This window comes from Rhinoraja longicauda, chromosome 18 (genome assembly GCF_053455715.1).
Source record: "Rhinoraja longicauda isolate Sanriku21f chromosome 18, sRhiLon1.1, whole genome shotgun sequence".
In the NCBI taxonomy this organism is placed as follows: Eukaryota; Metazoa; Chordata; class Chondrichthyes; order Rajiformes; family Arhynchobatidae; genus Rhinoraja; species Rhinoraja longicauda.
The window spans coordinates 6,255,716-6,278,085 of record NC_135970.1 but is presented as its reverse complement, the minus strand read 5'-3'; the positions used below and the strand labels follow the sequence as shown (position 1 = coordinate 6,278,085).

The following is a 22,370-nucleotide window of genomic DNA, read 5'->3' as shown; positions in this document are numbered from 1 at the left end:
TGTACGGAGACCAGAAATGGTCACCACTCTGGGCTGAGCATTAATCCCAGGCTTTGTGATAGGTGACTGTAGTTGACGCTTTGCTGCAAATTTCTCCAGTTCTGTGGAACTACCCAGGGTGGACGACGATGACGTAAAAGATGGGGCATTGCAGACACCGAGCTATGTCCCTTGTGGTCAAGTACAGACCAACAAACATGTCCTGAGGGAATGTGCTGTGACAGGGCCTCCCTGCCCACTATCCCAACTTGATCACCCCCAATTGGAGACTTACCTCACCAATTGTCACGTTTGATTGTTGTCGTTGACCTATGAAAGAATCCCAGGCTAGGCAGCAAGCAAAGGTTTACAACGCAGGCGCTCCAGGTTGCTGGGAGCACCACTCGGAGCCAGGGCACCTACCTCTGCACCATGTTCTTGGTGTGCCAGACACAGGGAAAGCAATCCCGCAGCACGGTGCTGTAGCTGCGGTTCAGGTCACGACCAGCCAGCGAGCAGCGGTAGTTCCCCACGATCACGCCGTCTGGATTCAGCATGGGAACTACCTTGAAGATGAACATGTCGCGCAAGAGCTTGGCATCGTTGGAGGGGCCCAGGAGATGGTCTAGGAAGCCCATCATCACCCATGACGCATTGGTCTCTCCCGGGTGGACCCTGGCCGTGACCACCACCGCCTGCTTGGCCGGGCGGGCGTTCTGCCTGTCACTCGGAGATGTGATGGTCAGCACGTGGACCAGGTTCCCAGCCAGGCTACGACACAGGACCCGCAGCTTGCAGTAGTGGGAGCGGATGGGGTCACTGGCGATGGAGTTTAGATAGCGCTGGAGGTCCGAGTAGGTGTAGGGGTAAGAGTGGGCGAAGAAGCAGGTGTCGTTACTGTGTGGGAACTGGCAGGTCCAGGTGAGGGAGAACAGGCTCCTGCCCTCCTGGCTGAGGTTGTTGTTGTAGTAGCGGATGTCCTTGCCAACTCGGTGCCACCCCACCTGCCTCAGCTGGGCCTCTCCCTCGGAGTACAGCAGAGGTTTCAAGCCCAGGTTGTACAGGCTGGTGTGCTTCATCAGGTTGACGATGGTGAAGCGGTAGTCGACCCCTGGCTGCATGTTCTGGACCCGGAAGTAATACCACTGGGTGTGCTTGTCTGTGTAGAGGTCAGTGCGCAGAGTCAGCTCGTACTCGTGGCTGCCACTGCAATAGAGAAACAGGGTAAGAGTGGCGCAGCGATAGAGTTGCTGCCTTACAGCGAATGCAGCGCCGGAGACTCAGGTTCGATCCTGACTACAGGTGCCGTCTGTGCGGAGTTTGTACGTTCTCCCCGTGACCTGCGTGGGTTTTCTCCGAGATCTTAGGTTTCCTCCCACACTCCAAAGACGTACAGGCATGTAGGTTAATTGGCTGGGCAAATGTAAAAATTGTCCCTAGTGGGTGTAGGATAGTGTTAATGTGCGGGGATCGCTGGGCGGCGCGGACTCGGTGGGCCGAAGGGCCTGTTTCCGCGCTGTATCTCTAAATCTAAATCTAAATCTAAAAATCTACGAGCACCAGAACACTGGAAGTGAATGTTTTCGAAACTGCTTGAGTGGCCGGAGATGGGTTTGGGTGGGTGACGGTGTTGGGTTTAGGCGGGTAATGATGTTTGGTGAATGTGGGTGATGGGTTTCAGTGTTGGAGAGATGACAGGTTTGGTGTTGCACAGGGTTGAGGATTGGACAGGGGATGGGGTTATTTACAAAAACAAAAAAAAATTAATAAATTATTTACAAGAATAATATGTCCAATACAAAACAATACCACCAGACCCACCACCGTAGGACAAAGTAAAACAAATATTCTTAAATATCAAATATACTGAAAATTAAACAAATATATTACAGTCCTTGACAAGGATGCATTCCACCCCCCGCGGTGCCCAGCGGTCCCGGAAATCCCCCAGGGTGCCCGTGGACAGCGCGTAGTCCCTCTCCAACACCACCAGGCCGCGGACAGGACAGGACAGGGTTGAGTGTTGGGCAGGTGATGGGTTGGATGTTGGGCAGGTGATGGGTTGGGTGTTGGGCAGGTGATGGGGTTGGATGTTGGGCAGGTGATGGGTTGGGGGTTGGGTGTTGGGCAGGTGATGGGTTGGGTGTTGGGCAGGTGATGGGTTGGGTGTTGGGCAGGTGATGGGTTGGGTGTTGGGCAGGTGATGGGTTGGGTGTTGGGCAGGTGATGGGTTGGGTGTTGGGCAGGTGATGGGTTGGGTGTTGGGCAGGTGATGGGTTGGGTGTTGGGCAGGTGATGGGTTGGGTGTTGGGCAGGTGATGGGTTGGGTGTTGGGCAGGTGATGGGTTGAGTGTTGGACAGGTGAGGGGGTTGGGTGTTGGGCAGGTGATGGGGTTGAGTGTTGGGCAGGTGATGGGTTGAGTGATGGGCAGGTGATGGGGTTGGGTGTCGGGCAGGTGAGGGGGTTGGATGTCGGGCAGGTGATGGGGTTGGGTGTCGGGCGGGTGATGGGGTTGGGTGTTGGGCGGGTGATGGGGTTGGGTGTTGGGCGGGTGATGGGGTTGGGTGTTGGGCGGGTGATGGGGTTGGGTGTTGGGCAGGTGATGGGTTGGGTGTTGGGCAGGTGATGGGTTGGGTGTTGGGCAGGTGATGGGGTTGGGTGTTGGGCAGGTGATGGGTTGGGTGTTGGGCAGGTGATGGGTTGGGTGTTGGGCAGGTGATGGGGTTGGGTGTTGGGCAGGTGATGGGTTGGGTGTTGGGCAGGTGATGGGTTGGGTGTTGGGCAGGTGATGGGGTTGAGTGTTGGGCAGGTGATGGGTTGGGTGTTGGGCAGGTGATGGGGTTGGGTGTTGGACAGTGGCTACTGGGGTTCTGCCCCATTCACCAGTTTGCTGCTGACCAGGTTTGACAGTACAACGACCACTGAAGTAGAAAGTATATAATTATACAGAGGCGAATGCTTGAATCCAGAGCTGTCAGCATGGACCTCTGTGACCTCCAAATGGATCATCTCACTAAGGCCATCCTACATGTTCTAAAGCTCAACATGGGAGTCAAGGCACAACTGGACAGGTAGGTTGACACCTACGCCAGTGATCTGAGGATGGTTTTAAATCCCATCACCACAGCTAGGGAATTTAAATCCAGATTTCCTCATAAAACTGGTCTGAAATGACGAGAATGGTGACCGCGAATCTGCCACACCAGTCATAGAAGCCGAGCTGGTTCACTGTCATCCAACTGGAGAAGACGTTCCCGAGCAGTTCCCACGTCTGGGGGCAGTTGTGGGAAGAAAAGTAAATGTCAGTGAAATCCATCCACATAAGCAGATGCGTAGGGCAAGAATAGAAAATAGTTCAATTCCCAGCTCTGTCAATGGAAGGGATTGCAGGGTAGATAAAGGAAAACATTCAAGCACATGCTCAAGGCATCCTTGAAGGAATTTGACATCTCCTCTGAGGCCAGGAGATCTTTCTCCTTTGATGGACAGAGGTAAATGGTATTGAGAGGCATGGGTCTGTACATTAAGAGCACAGAAGCCCAGTGCAAATGGTTGAAGTAACACACCATTTTGCAAACTGCCCACCCGCCAGTGTCATCATTTGCCCCCAAAGATCTCAAAGGTCACCTCAGGATTGAAGTGCACACAAGTTATTCCCAACCCATGAGACCAAGAGGACAGAACATATAGTTATACTGAGGGGAACTCTGGCATGCCATTAGTCTGGATACAGCCTGCACCACACACAGAGGCTATGACTAATTCAAGACAGGAATGATGGCTGGATTCCATGGGATATGAGGAGAGATATACAGACAAGCATTGTTATCCCTGGAACTTAGAAGGTTAAAGGTTGTAGGAAAAAAAACTGCAGATGCTGGTTTAAATCGAAGGTAGACACAAAATGCTGGAGTAACTCAACAGGTCAGGCAGCATCTCGGGAGAGAAGGAATGGGTGACGTTTCGGGTCGAGACCCTTCTTCAGTCTTCAGTCACCCATTCCTTCTCTCCCGAGACGCTGCCTGACCCGTTGAGTTACTCCAGCATTTTATGTCGACCTTCAGGCTAAAGGTTGACTTGATGCTGATATATGGCAGAAAGCATTCCATGAGTACTCTGGTGAGCGAACTCTTCAATGTGCAGAGGGTGACGAAAATCTGGAATTCCCTTTGGCAAATGGCTATCAACGCTGATATAAACTGTTTATATTGAACAAAGGTATGAGAAATTTGGTGCAAAGATGCAAGCGGACTCAGGTCATGGTTCGGCCTGAGTGGCAATATGAATATTCATGGTTCCACGCTTTCTGTTTCTCGAGAAACTCTTGTCCCATTCCATCCAAGGTTCCCATGGAGCCTTGTCCAGCTGGGCAGAATCATCCCCTCTTCTTGCTCAGTGCTGCAGAGGGTGGAGAAAGCAACTGGCAGCTGTGCTGAAAGTGATCAGCAGAGCTACAAACACGATTCTCCAGGACAGGTTACCCTGGAGGAATACTTTGGCCTCGAGATCAAACAGGCACAATTAACAATCACTGTTGTTCATCATTGACGAGAGACAACTAGAAATTTGCGAGCCATCAAAGCCCTCACCATCCTAACCACAGACATGAGTTGCTGCATATACTCACACTCTGGTGGCCTTCTGTAGATTTCCACTTTCAAACCTTGACTCAAAGATCAAAGTGTTGGAGTCTCCACTGCTTGAACCAATCATGGGAAGACTCAAAGGGCCTCGGCGACCTCCGATACGAGAAAACGTGAAGTATGAGCCTTTGCTGGCTGCAAGACCAACAAGGTGTTAATACGTGAGTGAGGTTACAAGCAGTAAAACATCACAAGTAGATCGTCACGTCAGCAAAATCAGAAATGCAAAGAAGCAGCTCAAAGGACAGAGAATGGGGGGTGGGGGTGGAGGGCAACAGAGGATATGGAATGGTGGCCTCAGACTGCAGTCATAGGGAGTGGGGACAGTGTGTTGAGAACAGGGAATGGGTGCAGTCTACAGAGGCCAGGGAATGGGAGCAGTCTACAGAGACCGGCGAATGGGAGCAGTCTACAGAGACCGGCGAATGGGAGCAGTCTACAGAGACCGGGGAATGGGAGCAGTCTACAGAGACTGGGGAATGGGAGCAGTCTACAGAGACCGGCGAATGGGAGCAGTCTACAGAATACAGAATACAGAATAGTTTTTATTGTCATTCGTTGTACCGAACGAAATTAATTTGCCAGCAGTACAAAAAAACAAAAAACACAAGATACACGACCCCAACACAAACATCCATCACAGTGACTCCAAACACCCCCTCACTGTGATGGAGGCAAAAAAAAACTTCCTCTCTCTTCCCCCATGCCCCTCCCACGGACAGACAGCTCGACCCAGGGAATGGGAGCAGTCTACAGAGAACAGGGAATGGGAGCAGTCTACAGAGAACAGGGAATGGGAGCAGTCTACAGAGGCCGGGGAATGAGAACAGTCTACAGTCTGAAGAAGGGTCTCGACCCAAAACGTCACCCATTCCTTCTCTCCCGAGATGCTGCCTGACCTGCTGAGTTACTCCAGCATTTTGTGAATAAATCGATTTGTACCAGCATCTGCAGTTATTTTCTTATACTACAGAGAACAGAATGGGAGCAGTCTACAGAGAACAGGGATTGCCCAAGCCGGCTGCCTGCCCCTTTTCCGGGGTTACGTCTGTGCCCGGGTGGTACTAGAAAGGGACTACGCGCTGTTCACAGGGATGTCTGGGACCGTGTGGGGTGGAATGCCTCCTCAATAAGAATGGTGATATCGTTCTATAGTAGTTTATTCAGTATTTAAGAATATTTGCTTTACTTTGTATTATGGTGGTGGGTTTTTGTTTGTATCTTTGTACCTACATATCCTTTTTGTAAATAATTGATTACAATTATTTTTGGTTAAAACAAAAAGAGGACAGGGAATGCAACAGTCTACAGAAGACAAGGAACAGCAAAGGTCTAGAGAGTATAGAGAATGGGGATCCTCAGTCTACAATGGACAAGAGGGACACATAAACATAACAGGGATTTGCAGCACACAACGTTAAGAAACAGCAATGGGTTATCCAATTCCAATAACTGGCAATGGGGACTCTAGCCAACAGCTGGAGATACAATAAACTGCAACAGGGTGCGGAAAACACAAGACTGTAAAAACAAATTGGGCACATTCACAAATACCCACAAACATATAGTGTAATGATGAGATGGAGAGACAGAATAATTTGGGTGTCGCAATCAATGATTCACAAAAGGCTGAAGAAGGGTCTCGACCCGAAACGTCACCTATTCCTTCTCTCCCGAGATGCTGCCTGACCCGCTGAGTTACTCCAGCATTTTGTGAATAAATACCTTCGATTTGTACCAGTATCTGCAGTTATCTTATATTCACAAAAGGCTGGTGTGCAGGTACAGCAAGTAATTAGGAGTTTATAGAAGAGTGAGCGGTGGTTTAATTGAAACAAGAGATCTTGGTCGGGTGGATGTGGCAAGAATGTTTCCTCCCGCGGGGAAATCTAACACTAGCAATTATTGTTGAAAGAATAAGGGTTCACGCATCTCAGGCAGTGTTGGAGCCAGTGTGAAGACCACAATACCTAGAGCGGCTCCAACACCATGTGCAGGGGATTACCTGGATCGATGGCAAACACTGTGTCCTTGCCTTCATCCTCCGAGCAGGTGGGCATGTGCTCCTGCTGGCTGGGCTGGTACAGCCTCTCTGGCTCCGGTGGGGTCCATTCTGTAGAGTAAATGTTGATCAGTCAGTGACACCTGGCACCATAAACACAAAACAAAACACAAAACAGTCTCTATGCATTCTTAATGCAGAACAGATTGCTCAACCACAATCTCAACTCAAGGCTCCAAGAATTTCTCCAAGAAAATTTCTCCAAGAAAATTTTCACATCTACAGTTGTCATAAACTAAGCTGAACTGAACTGATTGCTGCCTCATTTTCATCTCTCCCACCCAAATTCAAACCACAGTTTGACACGCCTCACCTTGATGAGGTTTTCATAAAATATTGCAACCCTCTTTAAAACAACTAACCAATTATCAGTACATCGAAGACTCTTTTATCTGCTTCATGAGGCGTGGCTGGTTGAAAGGAAATGATGGCTTTGTTGGCAAACAGGCACTTCCCTTGCCCTCTGGGATCAGAGCAACACCTCTCATTCCCACAGAGATCAGAGCAGTATGTTCCCACCCCTCCCAAACACCTCCCCCCCCCCCCACACACCTCCCCTCCCACACACCTCCCCTCCCACACACCTCTGCTCCCACAGAGCTCACACTAGGCACCTCCCCTCCCACACACCTCCCCTCCCACAGAGCTCACACTAGGCACCTCCCTTCCCACAGGGGTGAGAACACATCGCCTCTCTGCAACATCTTCCTTCCCCTCCCCACAGGGACCAGTCCACACACCTCCTCCCCATGGCGATCAGAGTCTTCTCCCCTCCTCACAGGGCTCGCATCAGTCACCTCCCCTCCCCTCCCCACTGGATCAGACCACTGATCTCTCCTCCGCACTGGATCCCCCCCTCCTTACCGATGTGGTGCACCTTCTCCCTGAGGACCTCGCACTCTGTGGGCCAGCGGAGAGGGAGAAGGCGGCTCCCGGCTGCCACGGCGTAGAGACTGCGTGGTTCCCGCAGGCGAGGGAGGTGCCTCCCAGCAGGGCTGTCAAACACCAGCTGCCGGGTCCTCGACCACTGGTACTCGTTGGTGAAGGCATCTGGACAGGTTCAAAGGAAAGGGCCTCACACTCAAACACTTCAATAGTTCTAATGCTGACATATTCTCCGCAACAACAACAAATTTATGACACATGCAGGTTCCTGGGCACAAACACACACACACGCACACACATGCACACGCACACGCACACACACTCACACACACGCACACACACTCGCACACACACTCACACGCACACACACACATGCATACACGCACACACGCACATACACACACACGCACACACACACACACTCATAGTGACACACACGCACACACACACACACTCATAGTGACACACACACACGCATACACACACACTCAGTGACACACACACGCACACACACACGCACACATACAGTGACACACACACGCACACACACACGCACACACACACATACACGCACACACACACGGTGACACACACATACACGCACACATACACGCACACACACACACACTCAGGGACACACACACACACACACACACGCACGCACACACACGCACACACACGGTGACACGCACACACACACACACACTCAGTGACACACACACACACGCACAGTGACACGCACACACACACACGCGCACACACACACACACATGCACACACAGTGACACACACACAGTGACACACACAAGCACACACACAACACACACACACACACACACACACACACACACACACACACACACACACGGTGACACACACACACGCACACACACACACACACACACACACAGTCTCAAGACAAGGTGTTGAGGCAGAGATATCTTTGCAAGTCACCCTGCTGTGGAAGTGCACGACATGACATGATTCTGGCTCAAATACCAGCTCATTTTGTAACATGATCTGGACTTTGTGTAACGTGTTTATCTTTGTGATTCCAGGCGTACAGATTGTGCGGGCCACATCCGGAGCTGGATGTGGAGACCTGTCTGTGTCGTGTCTCACTCACCCAGGATAGGAGTTTACTCTTTGGAGCGTAAGAGGCTGAGGGATGATCTTATAGAGACGTGTGAGATCACGAGGAGTTAGATAGGGTGAATGTATAAAGTCTTGTACCCAGAGTTGGTGAATCAAGAACCAGAGGATATAGGTTTAAGGTGCGAGGGGAAAGTATTTTTTTTCACACAGAGGGGGGTGAGAATATTGAAAGAGTTGCCAGAGGAGATGACTGAGTCAGGCACTACAACAACACTTAGAACATTTTTGGATGAGAACACGGATAGGAGAGGTTTCAAGGTATTTGGACCAAACATAGGCAGGTGGGACTAGCGTAGAGAGGGCATGTTGGTTGGTTGGCATGGGCAAGTTCAGCCCCTAATACGCACAGTGGCCAACAAACTCATCTCAAACTCACTGTCCCCACCGACAATCCCTCATACTGGTGACACCCCCAATAATCACCGACCCTCCCTGCGCTCTCTGCCCCCCGTCTCACACTCCTCACACTCACAGTTGAGTTTGTGGGACTCCTCCTCGTTGGTGGTGCTGCTGCTGTCGTTGGACTCCGGGATGTTCCGGCTCGACGCCAGGCCCACGTCCCGCTGCCAGCTCGACACCTTCATCGGCCCGCAATAGTTGCCTGTGCGATCTAAGCGGAGCACAGTGAATGTCCCCCCTTCCACAACCCAAGCTCAGTGTGTGGGGCCTCACCTGGTGAGCTAGTCAATGCAGGGCGAGGTCTCCGAGGGTAGGTGGGTGAGAATACAGGGGGTGCTAGGAATGTATTTACCATGTTGCAAGCCACGTAATTAAAAAAAAAAAAAGATACAGCATGGAAACAAGCACTTGACCCACCGAGTCCCTGCCAATCGCTGTAAATTGTAATTAGGAACGTGTTATAGACAATAGGTGCAGGACGAGGCCATTCGGCCCTTCGAGCCTGTACGCACCGCCATTCAATGTGATCATGGCTGATCATTCTCAATCAGTACCCCGTTTCTGCCTTCTCCCCATACCCCCTGACTCCGCTATCCTTAATAGCTCTATCTAGCTCTCTCTTGAATGCATTCAGAGAATTGGCCTCCACTGCCTTCTGAGGCAGAGAATTCCACAGATTCACAACTCTCTGACTGAAAATGTTTTTCCTCATCTCAGTTCTAAATGGCCTACCCCTTATTCTTAAACTGTGGCCCCTTGTTCTGGACTCCCCCAACATTGGGAACATGTTTCCTGCCTCTAACGTGTCCAACCCCTTAATAATCTTATACATTTCAATAAGATCTCCTCTCATCCTTCTAAATTCTCACTTTCTCATCCACTCCCTACACACCAGGGGCAGTTTACACATCATTTAACCTACTCCTGCACATCTTGGGGAAGTGGAAGGAAACCAGAGCAACTGGAGGAAACCCAGGCAGTCAGATGGAGAACATGCAAACTCCACACAGACAGCCCCCGAGGTCTGGTCTCTGGAGACCCGAGGCAGGTGCGCTACCAGCTGTGCCATTGTGCTGCCACACTATTTACACTTTCTCTGTAGCTGTAACACTATGTTTTGTACTGATGTACATGTATGTGGTATGATTGCACTCATGTAAGGCATAATCTGCCCAGATAGAATTAAAAACAATGTTTTTCACTGTTTCTCGGAACATTTGACAATAACCCATGGCAATATTATCTGATTGGGAAAGATTGAGTCCAAACAGGGAAGACGTGTCGAGGTGGTTGATATGGTCTGGATTTCTGATGGAATATCTGTGAAGGGATTGTTTTGGGGACATACTGTGTGCTGGTATGACTGTCTCAGGTACAAGACGCATGGAGTCCTGCAGTATAGAAACGGGCCCTTCGGCCCAACTCATCCATGCCAACATTCTTGCCCATCTACCAACCACACTTGCCTGCATTAGGACTCTCGGTTTAATGCCTTTTAAACATAGAAAGTGTATCTCATTCCACCACCTCCTCTGACAGTATGTTTCAGATACACTTTAGGTGCAAAAAAAAATTGCCCCTTTAAAACTCCCTCTGCACACATTTAACAATGGGCTTTTGTTGTTGATACTCCTACTATGGCAAGTAAATTCCAACCATCTATCTTATCCATGCCTCAATTTTTTTAATGATTCAATCAGATCATAACTCAGCTTCCTTCACTCCGGTGAAAATAAGCACAGCCTGTTCTTGGCAAGCTCTGCTCCATGGAGTGGCCTCTCTCTGTGTCCGGTGTGGGACTGTATCTCAGGGTGAAGGAACTTTGCAGCCATGTTTGTGAGGGATGGGGCAGGCTCTGAACGGGGGCCGATCCAGGCAGGTCTATCTTTGAGCATCAGAACAGTGCGCCCAGGGACAAAGTCCATGGGATGAGGAGGCTGGGTTGTTTCTCGGGTGAAACAGATTCTCAGGGGAAACTGTCGCTGCTATGGAATAGTTTTGGGGGATGCCTGTGAAGGGTGGGAAGTAGTGGTCTTCCTCAAGTGGGTTTAGGGCCTCCGGCTTTGACTGTTGTAGGAGATGGGGTGTTGATGAGCATATGGATGTGTCTAACCCAGACAAATAGTGCATGGCATGAAATGGAAAGACAACATCTCCAGATGTGATTGTGTCTTGGTGCGGTGGGAGGTGACAGGCTTTTGGTGAGTTGATATTCCCTTGAGATGATCAGCATTCTTTCTACTGGACTAAGAGTGTAGGCAGCCAGGGCTGGGACCATTGAGAGGGAAAGGATAACTAGGAAGATAACGTTAGATTGCAAGGGGAAGATCACAGGGACAGAAACAATACTTCAAAAACAAACTGAAGTAATAATGCGCAAGACAAATGGAATATTATTAACCGGTTGAGAGACCACTCACGCAGCACTGTTGGGCTAGCCTGTGCACTCCACACTGATGTACGTTCTTGCTGCTGCCGAATGAGACCCAGCAGCTGTGAACTAGGCAGCCAGCCCTTCAAAGGGACATAACACAATAAAAAGCATTCTTCATGACGCATTTAAACAGTGGGCGCCGTGCTTACAAGGGAGTTGAGCAAATGCTCCAAAGGGGAGGAGGGGGCGGGAGTATTGGAGGGACCTGGAGATGTGATAAATGCCTGAGATTCTTTATTCAAGATGGTCACGGAGACCAGGGGGATCTGTGTATAGATCAGCGCTCCACGTGCAGTCTGCAAACACCTGCATTTTGGTAAAGGCTCTAGGTCCAACAAGTCCTGGTGCCCACTCTGACTGTTCCTGCTGCTGAAGGAAGAGGAGGTGACATCTCCTCTCCTCGAGTGTGGAGCCTGGGAGACCTCCCTGATGCAGCAGTGGCAGCAAATGGTGAGATGCAGCAGAGATTGACAACAGCCTGGGTCAGTCATAGAGACCAGGGAGCAGACAGCAATGGTGACCCTGATGCCAAAGAACAATATTTATGGAAAATTCACAAGAGTTTGGTTGGGAAGGGCGGGTGAATGGAAACAGCCCCAGAAATTTAGGGTGAAATTATTTCAATGTTGAGGGACAGATATAATGTATGCAATACAGGAGGCAGGGTTTTATTAGTTGAATATGAAAACAGAAGAAAATGTAAGAATCTAGTGGGAATTATGTAAAAGTTCTCCAACAGCAGCTATGAAGTAATATAATGCATTAGTACAGAGATTAGAAAAGGAGGTGCAGCTTTAATAGAAAATATTAACTGAAAGGTTGAAATTCCTCTGGTCACAGGCCTCCAGCCTCAATATTATCCATCCACTACAACCCTCTGTCTTCTATCAGTAAGCCAAATCCATATGACCAAGCCAATATTAATCCCATGCATCTTAATCTTCTGGATCAGCCTCCCATCGGGGACTTTATTAAATGCCTTCTTCAAATCCATGTAGGCAACATCCACTGCCTTACCCTCATCGATCACCTTAGTTACCTCCTCAAAAAACTTAATCAAGTTAGTAAGACATGACCTGCCGTGTACAAAGCCTGTCTCTAATTAATTCATCTCTTCTAAATGGGAGTAAATCCTATCCCGAAGAATCCTCTCCAATAGTTTCCCTACTACTGATGTGAGCTCAGCGGCCTCTAATTCCACAAGTTGAGGGTACAGACCTGTGTAATAGCCATAATGTTGCAGGTGATGCCGCATGAGGTTCTCGTACGGATCATTCAGCACCTGGAATGACAACAGGAAAAACCTTCACCACATACAGCTCTCACACAGCTTCACACCAATGATGGGCGTAGCCATTACAACAGCTGTTCGTTGGGATAAGAAATACTTTTGAAATTTCTTCATTCAGCTCCCCAAACTAATGTCATGCTGGATTAACTACTCCAAGCACAGATCCAAATTTAAAACTGGGGCTACATTAAAAGTTGGGTACAGACTCACCTTGCAGTCCAAGACGCCGGCAGCCACAGGACACATAGCGAACCCTAAAAAGGAGAGTCTGGGGTTAGAATATGAGGCAGCTGTGTGGTAGCACGGGTGTGGAAGGGAAATGGAGTCCACAGGTACAAGACGTGCGTTAAAGTTCCGTCTCATGATCAACACAGGCTTTAGATGCTGCACCTCCCAGTTTATCGGTTCCTGCTAAGAAGCAGGTCATCCAACCTCACTCACACAGAGGAATATCGCCGACTTTACCGTCAGCCCACAGGGGCAGGCAGGGCGACTGCTGGGAATCTGCTTGCACTGCAGGATTCCTGAATGTGCGGGTGTTCGTACATTATACCAGTGTTAAACGTCCTGCCCACAAGCACCTCCTGCAGCCACTGTTCATCACCAGCCTAATATTTCCTGGGAGACCCAACATCCACCCTCACCCCCTTCGCTCATTGCAGCATCCTGCCTGTGGCCTGCTTGTGTTGTGATGCGTCCCTTTCTGGGATGGCTGCAAAGATCAAAGCTGTGAGATTATAAAACAGCAGCTGTGAGAAGCTGCAACAGAGGATGAAGTTGACTGCACTGAACTTGACCCAGGGATTCCCAGCAATGCTGTTCCTGGAAACTTGCATTTTCAAGCTTTTCATCTTGTGAGACTTCCACCCTGGCCCAGTAGGATATTTTAACACCCTATTTGTGATACTCAATTCTCCCAAAGTGTAATGAGAGATCATAGACTATGCCTGGATTGCTTTATCAACAAGGGGCCATAGTTTAAGAATAAGGGGTAGGCCATTTAGAACTGAGATGAGGAAAAACTTTTTCAGTCAGAGAGTTGTGAATCTGTGGATTTCTCTGCCTCAGAAGGCAGTGGAGGCCAATTCTCTGAATGCATTCAAGAGAGAGCTGGATAGAGCTCTTAAGGATAGCGGAGTCAGGGGGTATGGGGAGAAGGCAGGAACGGGGTACTGATTGAGAATGATCAGCCATGATCACATTGAATGGCGGTGCTGGCTCGAAGGGCCGAATGGCCTCCTCCTGCACCTATTGTCTATTGTCTATTGTCCCAATGTCAGTTCCGCTGTGGCTCACTGCCAGTTAGTTTAGTTTAGAAATACATTATGGAAATGGGCCCTTCAGTCCACTGAATCCACGCCAACCAAAGATCACACATTCACTAGTTTTATTATCCCACTTTCATATCCTAGGCACTAGGGGGCAATTTACAGAAGCCAATTAACCTACAAACCGGCATGTTGTTGGGATGTGGGATGAAACCGGAGCACCCGAAGAAAACCCATGGAGAGAACATACAAACTCCGCACAGACCACACACATAGTCAAGATCAATCCCGCGCCTCTGGCACTGTGATGCTTCAGCTCTACTACTGAGCCACCTTTTCCACTCTCTGTAGTTCTGCAGTGATTAGCAATATCTGTCAGAGTTATGTCTATGGTCATGTAAATCTTACGCGTCACATCAGCCCATTCTTGAATTGTCCTGGCAAGTAACAATATTGCCATAAAATTGCCAGGCAATGTCTATCTCCAACAAGAGAAGAGTCTAACTACTTCCCCTTGCTCAAAAAAACGAACTACTGGAAGAACTCAGCAGGACAGGCAGCATCTATAGAGGGAAATGGACAGGTGACATTTCAGGTCGGAACTTTCTTCAAGTCTCATTGCACCTCCTCTTGATAGTCAATGACATTAGCATTGCTGAGTTATTCTGGGGGTCACCATTGACCAGAAACTCAACTGGACCGGCCACGTACTGTAGGTGTCATGGTTACAAAAGTGGGTCAGGGTCAGAGGCTTGGTACCCTGTGGTGAGTGGCTCACCTTTTCTCACCAGAATAATTTCCACCTACAAGGCAAAGTCAGGAATGAGATAGAATTTTGTACACTGGCCTGGATAAATGCAGCTCTCACTTCCAAGATGCTGAGTATCATCTATGACTAAACACCTACTTGAACGGCATCCTGATCACCACCAAAGCATCACCACCAGTGCATACAGTGGCTGCGAGCATATCATATACAAAATGCAGTGCAGTTATTCATGCAAGCAGCACCCTCCAAACATGTGACCACACCACCAAGTCAGACAAGAGCTGCATAAGATGGTGCATGGGTCCACCATCTGCAGCAGATTCTCCTCCAGCTTCAAGTGTCTATTGTCTATTGTCTATTGTCTAATTTCTATTTTCTATTGTCTATCTATATCACTAGTAACCTAACCTGGCCTCTTCCTACTGGTGTGATGATCAAGAAAGTACATCAGTGTATTTACTGGGTGCCTGAGAAGTTTCAGCATTCTCACGAGGACTCTTTTCAACTTCTTACGATGTGCGATAGAAAGTATTCTGACGGGATGCCTTTCAGCCTGATGGGATGCCTTTCAGCCTGGCGTGAAACAGTTCTGCTCTTGACCACCTGAACCTGTAATGAGTGGTGAACACAGCCCAGGCCGTCACAGGCTGGTCACATCCTTCCATCCAGTCCATTTTCATAGCACGTTGCATCAGGAAGGCTGTAAGTTTTGTCAAAGATATCTGCCATTCCCATTCCCCTTTTCCATCTTCTGGGAGAAGATACAGGAGCTTGAAAGCCCAGACATCCAGAGTTAAGAGAGCTTCTTGCGCAATAACAGACTTCTCATGCAAGTCTGTTATACATCTTTCACACCCCATTGTTATGTACTATTATTTTGAAGTCTACATCATTCGGTTATTCTGTCATTGCCCTTTAGATTTTTTTTTGCTCTACTTCAGATTGCTGTGCAATATTTGCATTCATCATTGTATTGGTTGTTGAACTAATTGTATTTAATGTTTACTCTATGAGCTTCAAGCAAACTGGGAATGTCATTGCACAGTGGTGTACATGACAATATCTAATCTGCACTTGAATCAGCAGGTGCATACCATCCTGCTTTGCAAATATATCACCAGTATTGTTGCTGGGTCCAAATCTTGGAATTCCCTTCCCCACAGCGCTGTGGGAGCATCTTCACTGAACAGTGGCTCGCACCACCTCCTCAAGGGCAATTGGGAGGTGCAATAAATGCTGGTCTTATCAGCGATGCCTAGGTCTCAAACGTGAATAGAAAAGTAAATCAAAATGTTGGCCCATCAACTCTCTGTCATACATGGTATCTCCTTACACAATGCTCCAGTGTTATTTTCCGTCCCATTCCTGATCTGATACAAGATGTTTCTGTCCCTTATTATATTCCACTCTCTCTCTCTGATGCAACTTAGGAACATAGAAACATAGAAAATAGGTGCAGGAGGAGGCCATTTGGCCTATTCAATATGATTAAGGCTGACCATCCAGAATCAGTACACGCTCCCCGCTTGCTCCCCATATCTCTTGATTCTGTTGATCCAATATTTGCATATTTCTATGGTGTCATTCTTTCTCTTACACAATGCATTCCAACCTCTCTGCGATATAAAGAATACTAATCCATGAACGCTCTGTCAAACAAGGTATCCCATGCTCTTATGCCCCAATCATGTTCTCTTTCTTTCCTCCTCTGAAACAAGATATATATATATACATATTTTTTTTCTTCTCCCTCTCCCTCTCCCTCTCCCTCTCCCTCTCCCTCTCCCTCTCCCTCTCCCTCTATGCCGACCAACGATCTTGCATATATTAGTTCTATTCGACATACTAGTGACAATTACAGCAGAAACCAATTAACCCACAAACCTGCACGTCTTTGGAATGTGAGAGGAAACTGGAACACCAGGAGTAAACCCATGAGGTTTGTAGCCAAACTCTGCACTGGCAGCACCCACAGTCAGGATCAAGCCCAGGTGTCTGGTGCGGATCTAGGTATCTAGGTATCTAGCTCTACCACTGTGCTACTGTGCCATATGAGCTATAGATGTGGACCCCAAGATCCATCTAGATATCAATGCTATTAGGGGTCTTGCCATTAACTGTATGATTTCCCCTTACAGTTGACCTCCCAGTTGCTTGGATTAAACTCCATCTGCTATTTCTCTGTCCACATCAGTAACTGGTCTATATCCCGCTGCAACCTTTAACAGCCTTCATCACCAATTTTGATGTCTGAAAACCTATTACTAACCAACCCATCTACATTTATGTCCGTCAATTACATATTTATATACACAGCAGTAAGGTTGTCAAAGGATACAGCGGGATTATACATCAGTTACAGACATAGGTGGAGAATGGCCAGTGGAACCCCATTGGTCACACATCTTCAGACAGCCTTCCACAATAACCCTCTCTGTCTTCCATGGGGAAGCCAGCTCTGAAGCCAAACCATTAAGTCACTGGGGATCTCATTCATCTTAGTCTTTCCCCCCTGTTTCAGCCCCTTTCCGCTTACATTTGGGGGTATGGGGGGAAGGCAGGAACGGGGTACTGATTGAGAATGATCAGCCATGATCACATTGAATGGCGGTGTTGGCTCGAAGGGCCGAATGGCCTCCTCCTGCACCTATTGTCTATTGTTTATTGTCCACATTTGTGGCATTGTGCTGTTTGGTGGATTTCGGACAGTTCTCTATTTATTCCCTCGTTGCGGCCAGTTCATCTTCATCATGAACACACCGTCTACACCTTCACCCCCCAACAGGATATTTTCTGGGTCCTCTGCTTCCTCCTTGGACAGAGACCCGGCAGGTCCCTTCCAAGCGGAAGGGGAGAGGGGTGAGAGAGGGAGGGAGGGGGCTGAGAGAGGGGGAGAGAGGGAGGGTGAGGGGTGAGAGAGGGAGGGTGAGGGGTGGGAGAGGTGAGAGAGGGAGGGAGAGGGGTGAGAGAGGGAGGGTGAGGGGTGAGGGGTGGGAGAGGTGAGAGAGGGAGGTGGTTGGGTGGTGAGGGAGAGATGGAGAAGGCTGAGAGGGGTGAGAGAGGGAGGGAGAGGGGTGAGGGCTGAGAGAGGGCTGAGAGAGGTCTGTCTGTGAGCTCCGGTACCTGTCCAGGCGTCTGTCCCCAGCGGCCCCCCTGCTCCGGCTCTACGTCCACTGCAGTCTTGGCCTCGATTTGCTGGGGTTGGGTCACTCGGTGCCCGTAACCCGGCTCATTGGCCGGACTCAGCTCCTCTCCCGTCCCCTCTGCCCCCTCTCAGCCCGGCCACAGATGCCCCCCACCCCACCCCACCCCACCGCCTGGTCTCACGGCCGACTCCTCTCCCCCTGCTCACTCTGCTCCCCCTCACCCCCCCCTCCCTCCAACTCCTCCTCCCCACCTTCCCTCTACAGCTCTCTCCCCTTCCACAACACTCTCCCCTTCCCTCTTCCTCACACTTTCTTCCTCCACCACTCTCCCCTCTGCTCACACTCTCACTTTCCTTTCTCACTCACCTCCCCTCCCTCCCTCACGCCTCCCTTCCAGTCTCCCTTATCCCTCCCCCTCTCAAACCCTCTCCTCTCTCTCTCTCTCACCCCTCTCCCTCCCTCTCTCAGCCCACTCTCTCACCCTCTTTCAGCCCTCTCCCCCTCCCTTTCACTCTTCCTTCCCCCTCTCTCCTCCCCTCTCTCCTTCCCTCTCTCAGCCCCCTCTCTCACCCTCTTCCTCCCCCTCTCACTCTCTCACCCCTCTCTCCCTCCCTCTCTCACCCCTTTCAGCCTCTCCCCCTCTCTCTCCCTCTCCCACCCCTCCCTCCCTGCTCCAACTTTCCCTTTTCCCCCTCGACTCAACACGCTACCCTCTCCCTTCCCTGCCCACTCTCGTCTCTCCCCCACATTCACTCCCCTCCTTCTCCCCCTGCCCCCATCACCCCTTCCCCCATCACCCCTTCCTCACCCTCCTTCTCCCTCGATCCCTGGAACCTTTTCCCGCGCCAGTCGCCTGGCAACAGCGACAACAACCTGGGACCAGGAAGCGGCGGGACTCGCACAGCGTGAAAGGCGAGATAGATCCTCTCCCCTCTCCCCTCTCCTCTCCCCTCCCCCCCCCCCCCCCGGACAGTGGACAACAACTCAAATACAACAGAGAAAAACATTACAGGACCATCTATAACATGAGATTACAAAAACATAAAGGGCACGCATTCTAATCTTTATTGACTTATCTGAAATAGTTACAGGAATTCTAATATAATGCAGAACCTAAAAAAAGACTTTCAGTGGAGAAGAGCCATTTCTGAAGTCAGACACACCGAGTCACAACACTAGGCAGAATAGAGTAGAAGCAGAATGCTGGAAATCTGAAACAATTATTGAAAATCCTCATGGAGGTGTACTGCACAAAAACAGGCTCTCCCAACAACGTCTACACCAGCAAAGGTGCCTTCGTGCGTTTGTTCCATTCGCCCATGTCCCTCCGAGGGTCTTTCTGCTTCTGGACATTAAGGGGTTGAGTCCGGTAGTGACATCCCTCAAACAAGGGAAGGGGTATCATCCCACGCGTGGCGTGGCTTTGTTTAAACACAGGTGCAAATACTGTTGAATATTCTATTGAATGTATGTATACACACTGAAAATGTATGAAGTTTTTGATTTGTATATGATTTTCTATTGTGAAACTTATTTTTGAAATATGCCTCTAAACTTTTCCTATGCATGTACCGGTCCAAATATCTCTCAACTTAGCTTGCCGTATGCCTTCATCTTGTTTCCACCTTTGTTGCCGTTTTCAGGGAACTATATACCAGCAGCCCGAGATCTCCCTGCTTAACAGCATTAATAGCATGCATGGACATCTTGCTCGGCCTGGATACATTGGGCCAAAGAGAATTTCTAAGTTGCATGAATGTATGAAACCAATTTTCCCGGTTGATCTAGATCTTGTTGTAATTTGAAAGTGTCCGTCCTGGAGAGAATCAGCAGGTCATGAAGCATCCAAGGAAGGAGAACTTGTCATGATTTTGGGTATACAATCTTTCAATGCAAATCAAAACTATCTAGGTTACCTACACTAACCTTTTCTTTCCCAGTCTTAAGCGCCCCCCCACCTCCCCCATTTTAATTGTTTCTCTTTCCAATAATGCTTCCTGACCTCCTTAGTTCTCCCAAAATGTTCAACCGTGTGTTTTTAATATCATGTTTGTTCAGTTTTGTTATCCTACTCATCTAGCAAACATATTATTGTATTTTGTAAATGTAACCTGTCAGACATGGTCCATCCCTGACCATTAACAACATATACATAGACCAAAAAGTTTAATGTATTGGCAGCGGCCATTTCAACTCATTCTATCAGACATTCCCTTTGTTCTACATATTCCACTGGGAAGTGTTGAAGGGAGTTGCGTACATAGATGTAACCACGAAGAAGGCATACCAGTACCCCTACTTTCTTTATGAGAATTTGCATGTCATCGAATACAACAAACTTCTACAGATATAGTATGGAAAGTCGAGACAGAAGGAGCCACAGATGGTGGAATCTTGCATAGAACGCAAAGTGCCGGAGTAGTCTGTGGTTTCAGGATCACTGGAGGTCATGGACAGGTGGTTTCAGGTCAGGATCCTTTTTTAAACTGAAGAAAGGTCCCAATCTGAAATGTCACCTATCCATCTTCTCTGGAGATCTTCTGAGTTACTTGAGCCCTTGTGCTTCACTGCTGGTCTCAGCCTACCAGGTCCAGGAATAACTACGTTCCTACAGCCATCCATTTCTTGAACTGACCTGCAAACCCTAACCCTACCTCAGCAATAGAACATTCCAGACCACCTCTTGCACTACCATGGGCTTGTTTTAGTATTTTGCTGTTCACTGTCTTATAGAATTCAGGTAGTTTCTGTGCATTGTCTGAGTCTATGTATCTGCAATGCTGTGGCAAGCAATAGACAATAGGTGCAGGAGGAGGCCATTCGAGCCAGCACCACCATTCAATGTGATCATGGCTGATCATTCTCTATCAGTATCCCATTCCTACCTTCTCCCTATACCCCCTGACTCCGCTATCCTTAAGAGCCCTATCTAGCTCTCTCTTGAATGCATTCAGAGAATTGGCCTCCACTGCCTTCTGAGGCAGAGAATTCCAGAGATTCACAACTCTGAATGAAAAAGTTTTTCCTCATCAAATGGCCCTTATTCTTAAACTGGGGCCCCTGGTTCTGCACTCGCCCAACATTGGGAACATGTTTCCTGCCTCTAACTTGTCCAACCCCTTGATAATCTTCCCTTCATCCTTCTAAATTCCAGTGTATACAAGCCTAGTCGCTCGTCTTTCAACATATGACAGTCCCGCCAAGATTTCCATTGTTCCTGTACTCACCCTATCTGTGCATATGACAATAAATTCAACTTTACTTTAGTTGGGATGTGGTATTTCATGTCATTTCATGAACATCTACGTTAATAATGGTGAACTTGAAAAGTCAGTGTGTGATAACATACATGAAAACAGCAGTAATTTGAACTGAACTGGGAAATAATTTCTATGAGAAAAGCAGCATGTTTTGTTGAGTATAGGGTGCACAAGCCTTCATTGAAACTTTAGACAGCAAAGAAACTAATACTTACCAAGTATTCAGGAATAATTATTGGGAAATTCTGCAGTGCTTCCCCAGGAACTAGAAGCCTGACTTAAGAGGCTTCAGTTGAGGGGAGGAAAATAAATTGCATGCTTCGGTTGATTGATGGGATGCTAATCAAACAGGCAGTTTTTTTTCTCCCCTGGATGATGTTGAGCTTGAGAAATCATCCAGGCAAGAGGAGAGAATTTCATCACACTCCCGACCTGCCTTGCAGATGGTGGAAGGACCTTAAGGCATCAGGAAGTGATGCACTTGCTGTCAGCCTTTGGCCTGCTTTGCAGCTGGGACAATTTTGTACAAACACGCAAATTAGGTGCAAAAACAAGACTTCAATTTGCTGTTGCTCAACAAGATGTTGGTCTGATTGTAACCTCAACATATTCTCATCAACCACAAGTTAAAAGACTGCTTCCATTGCCCTTTAAGAGTTCCAAAGATGCACCACTCGGATACAAAAAATACATTCACTTAATCTTTAAGTAGGCACCTCCTAATGTATAAACACTAACTCTAGCTCTATGGAGGCGCAAGAAGCCGTAGATGCTGGAATCTTGAGCAACAAAAAGACTGGAGTAACTCAGTGGCATCTGTGGTGGGAATGGACAATGATGTTTTGGGTCGGGACATTTCTTGAGAAACATTACCTGTCTATTCCCTCCACAAATTCTGCCTAACCCACCAACTTTCTCCAGACTAATTTTTTACCTTTCAGTTTTAAGTACAAGACGAAACAGTCGCTCAACGTGCACCTTCTCAAGATCCCATAGGATTTAGTTTCAATCAAGTTAGGTTTCACTCTAAATCCCTGTAGAGACAAGCTTAGCCTGGTTCAACCTTCCCCGATAAACC

General features: G+C 48.5%; 1 protein-coding gene across 1 annotated transcript in view; it reads right to left on the bottom strand.

The window, feature by feature from the left end:
- Positions 1-18,146, bottom strand: part of agbl2 (AGBL carboxypeptidase 2) — a 57,306-nt gene extending 39,160 nt beyond the window's left edge. Inside the window, exons 1-8 of the mRNA XM_078414734.1 lie at positions 18,010-18,146; positions 13,060-13,103; positions 12,777-12,840; positions 9,198-9,335; positions 7,550-7,735; positions 6,629-6,736; positions 4,608-4,758; positions 403-1,185 (exon numbers count right to left, since the gene is read on the bottom strand). Of these exons, the coding sequence (XP_078270860.1) occupies positions 403-1,185; positions 4,608-4,758; positions 6,629-6,736; positions 7,550-7,735; positions 9,198-9,335; positions 12,777-12,840; positions 13,060-13,095 (1,466 nt within the window). The 5' untranslated portion in view covers positions 13,096-13,103; positions 18,010-18,146. The remainder of the gene's footprint in view (positions 1-402; positions 1,186-4,607; positions 4,759-6,628; positions 6,737-7,549; positions 7,736-9,197; positions 9,336-12,776; positions 12,841-13,059; positions 13,104-18,009) is intronic.
- Positions 18,147-22,370: the final 4,224 nt, after the last annotated feature.